Below are 3550 nucleotides of genomic sequence, written 5' to 3' on the forward strand. Positions count from 1 at the left end.
TTATATTTTCTTATGACTAATCATCTAAATTATCATTTATAAAATAATATTACATATATTCACAAAAAAAGTAAGATTCTTTTACCTTCTGTAGGATTTGAACATATGACCTCTCTTTTAAGAACACAAGTTCTCCACCACTACGTGAGAAAGAAGACTCAATGATCCACTTTCCCCATACATATACATAGAATGCAGTAGAATCTTGATTATATTTTAATACATCTATATACCATATTCAAGACAGACATAAATATCCAATATTCTAAATACATATTAAAAAAATTATGGAGAAAAATTTAAAAATTTCACATCTATTAGATTTTTAATTTTTTAAAATATTTTAATAAAAAGTATATCCAAAATTTTGGATAAACATTGACGTAGCTTTTGTTTTCAAAGACGATTGCTGAAATGAATACAAATGTAATTTAAATTTTATACTTTTTCATCTTGGATGATAGCATCACGTAGTGCGATCGAAAAGTTGATAAAGACTTCCATTTCAACACGATTTAACACGAATAAGATTTAGCAAAAGATCTGCAACTTTTGTCTTCACTGACATGTGATTCAAAAGTTGATAAATAAAAAGCCAAAACACCATTATAACCAGAAGCTTTTGACATAATTCATACACTGTCAAAACAATCTCATATTCATACACCGTAAAATCAATTCAAGAACAAAGTTTTACCTTGTGAATTAAAATTCACCCAGTTATGAGTGAACAATTTGCTGGAGCAAATCCAAGAAGGGAACGACGCCGATCATACTCAATGAAGAAATTCTGCTGTAAAAGGTTCCCAATTATCGACTGACTTCCAAGCGGATTGAAGCCCACGCATCTCACACCATCTTCAATATCCAGCATATAATTGCTCTCAGATGGTGTAAATCTGATTCCCCCTTTCAAAACTATTGAGATTTCAGGGAACTTGGGATTGCTTATTCCGGAAACGTTGAAGCAGAGATCGAATCTCTGTGGAGACTTTGTTGTAACAATCGGATACCCAGTTGAGACCCGCAGGGCCTCCATCACTATTTCGTATGCCTCCTCTACAAAATAAGTAAGCGATGTTCCAGAGTCAATTATGGTGCCCCCATTGCCAGCTTCATCCATCTCCCACAAACTGCTGGATATTGGAAGACTTTCGCCATTTACTGTCACATCTTCAACACCCACATAGTAGAATGAGGATTTTCCCTTCAGAATTGGAGTATATTGCAGAGATTGTTGCAATGAAGAAGTAGGATTCTCAATTCTTTCTCCAAAGAAAAGAGAGGTTTTTAGGGTTGTGGGCTGGAGGTAGTCTGACAGGCAGTAAGAAAAGGTGGATCCATAGAAGCGGCTTGTTTGGGTAGCAAAGGAATTGAAGCCCTGTCCTAATCCCAGGACCCCCCCAGAACCCACTTGGCTCTGCCCCTGGTTATTCATCCCACAGCCCATGAAGATGTTCTGGGCCTTGAATGGGTGCCCTGGGGATGAGACCAGTGTAATGGTTTCTTGAATGTAGGGCCCACTGGTTGAGGAGTTGTCCAGATACCCATAACTGTACCGACAGGCCCTTTTGGGTCTGAAGATGCATCCTAAGTCTGGAGACACAGCATAGCAGTCTCTTGAATAACAGGGGACGTAGGATAATGTGGATGAATTATCAGGACTGAATACAGGGAACCCAGTGATATTTGTCCTTGATCTACCATTGCCATTGCAGTTTACCCATATGAGATCACTGCCTGTGTCAGCAACCAGAAGAACTCTCTGAGGAGGAGTCCCAATGTAGAGCTCTACGAAATACAGAGCAGCCCCCAGAGTGGCCCCAGAGGTTAATTCCATGTAGAAGGGTGTTGTAGCAGGAGAGGGAGCTGCAGCAGGCTCAGAATCCATGCTCATGTTATTCTTTGCCCAATGCGTAGATCTTATTCTCACCGAGTCCAGATGCAGCAGTTCTTGCAGCCTCTCATGCCTGCTAGCGAACTCCCTGTACACTGGACTGTGTGGTGAATGCCTGTGAATCATCTTCATTTGCATCTTCAAACAATCTGCCTCTTTTTGTCCCAAAGACAGGAGTATGGTCACAAGAACCAGTCCAGTGAAGCTCACATATCTTTCCATTATCTGCTATCTTGTTGGAAATAAGTCACACTTTGAAAGACAATAGGCTGGCCAAAGAAGAGCTGGTAGCTTAATTGGTAGATCAATCCAACAACAAATTGAAAAACCTAATCAAATCTTAGCTGGTTTATATGAATCATAGCTCAACATGTGATATCAGAGTTAGACTAAGAGCTTTAAGCATCTATAATTTGATTTAAGATGGCGAACTAAATAACACCCAAACTGACAATGGACTGGTCAAACAGAAGCCAATATTTCTGTTGGTAGCTCCAAGGGACATAAGATGGTGTGTGTGAACTAAAACACACCCAAACTGAGAATGTGCCAGTCAAAGAGGGACCAATAATTCAGTTGGTAGAGTTCTTCAGCCTGACAACAAATGGATTGGCGAAATAAAGGTCAGTTGGTAGAATACTCTAACAACAAATGAAGGACACTAAATTTGAAGATCTTAGATTTGAATCCTAACTTATCACACCTAATAAAACAAGAACAATAAATATCTAAACTGATCAAGAAAAGCAGCCACACAGAATGTCTCTACCTAATGTTCTAGACTTCAAGATCTATCCTATCCGAATGAAGACGAGTATGCTATCCAGATTAAATGTTGGGTCTATTTCTGAGCTTTCTAACTGCTAACAGATTTCATCCATTATATAAGAAACAGCAGGAGAACTCGAAGTAATTTCCTCTCACCTTCATAGCGTGTAGCCTAACGCTGAAGACCGCGTTACGTGTATTTACAGTCGAACCGACAGAAAATGACGCCCGAGTTTGAGTCAAATCCCTGGGCACAGTCAATTTTTCTAATAATTTTCTTCACTTAAAAGCATGCCACCTGTAACTCAGATCACTTTCGTTGGCATATGAAGCCGCGTGGATGTAAATTATCTAACAGAAAACATATACAGATCCAGCATAAAGTAATTCATTTGATAGGAAATAACAGTTGTATACGCTATCTGTCTGAAGATATTTTATTTTTAATTGGTCTCTCACTTAAAAATAAACACGATTGCGTTGACACTGAAAGGATTTGAGGAGGAGATGCCAACTCACGGGAGTGGTGTCTGAGTGTCGCCTTCAAACTGCAAGGTTAGGTCTCAATTTTAATCATTCACGCCTCTTACAGTACTCAAGAACATCATGTTTATTTAGACCATATGCTGAATTTAAGCACAATTTCATGGAAATTTGTCTCGAAGTCTCCTGTTTTGTGTCACGCTTACGCCAAACTCAATATAAAATTCGATGCAGACCAATTCCAAGAGCCTATTAGAGAACATGTAGAGCAGCATTGCTAGAAATCTCTGAGGAAGTTAATAATGAAAGTAACGACTATTATAGAAGTACAGACTAATGCTTATCTACACGAATAGGTCAAATATGATGAAGGTGCAAGTAGTTGGCAACGCGCAAAAATAT

General features: G+C 38.7%; 1 protein-coding gene across 2 annotated transcripts; it reads right to left on the reverse strand.

Annotated features, from left to right (window-relative positions):
* Nucleotides 1-590: 590 nt before the first annotated feature.
* LOC131043999 (aspartic proteinase NANA, chloroplast) lies at nucleotides 591-2968 on the reverse strand. Of its 2 annotated transcripts, none has more exons than XM_057977264.2 (2): nucleotides 2822-2968; nucleotides 591-2491 (listed from the first exon to the last, which is right to left on the reverse strand). In XM_057977264.2, the coding sequence occupies exon 2, from the start codon at nucleotides 2117-2119 to the stop codon at nucleotides 713-715; it is 1407 nt and encodes a 468-aa protein (XP_057833247.2). In that variant the 5' UTR covers nucleotides 2120-2491; nucleotides 2822-2968; the 3' UTR covers nucleotides 591-712. The 2 variants fall into 2 exon arrangements, with proteins under 2 accessions (XP_057833247.2, XP_057833248.2); XM_057977265.2 differs by lacking the exon at nucleotides 2822-2968 and adding an exon at nucleotides 2667-2789.
* Between the last annotated feature and the right edge of the window lie 582 nt (nucleotides 2969-3550).

This window comes from Cryptomeria japonica, chromosome 5, assembly GCF_030272615.1.
Source record: "Cryptomeria japonica chromosome 5, Sugi_1.0, whole genome shotgun sequence".
Classification (NCBI taxonomy): domain Eukaryota; kingdom Viridiplantae; phylum Streptophyta; class Pinopsida; order Cupressales; family Cupressaceae; genus Cryptomeria; species Cryptomeria japonica.

What these genes read in the sequence shown, in the direction of transcription:
- LOC131043999 (XM_057977264.2), bottom strand. Translation starts at nt 2,119, where the DNA reads ATGGAAAGATATGTGAGCTTCACTGGACTGGTTCTTGTGACCATACTC.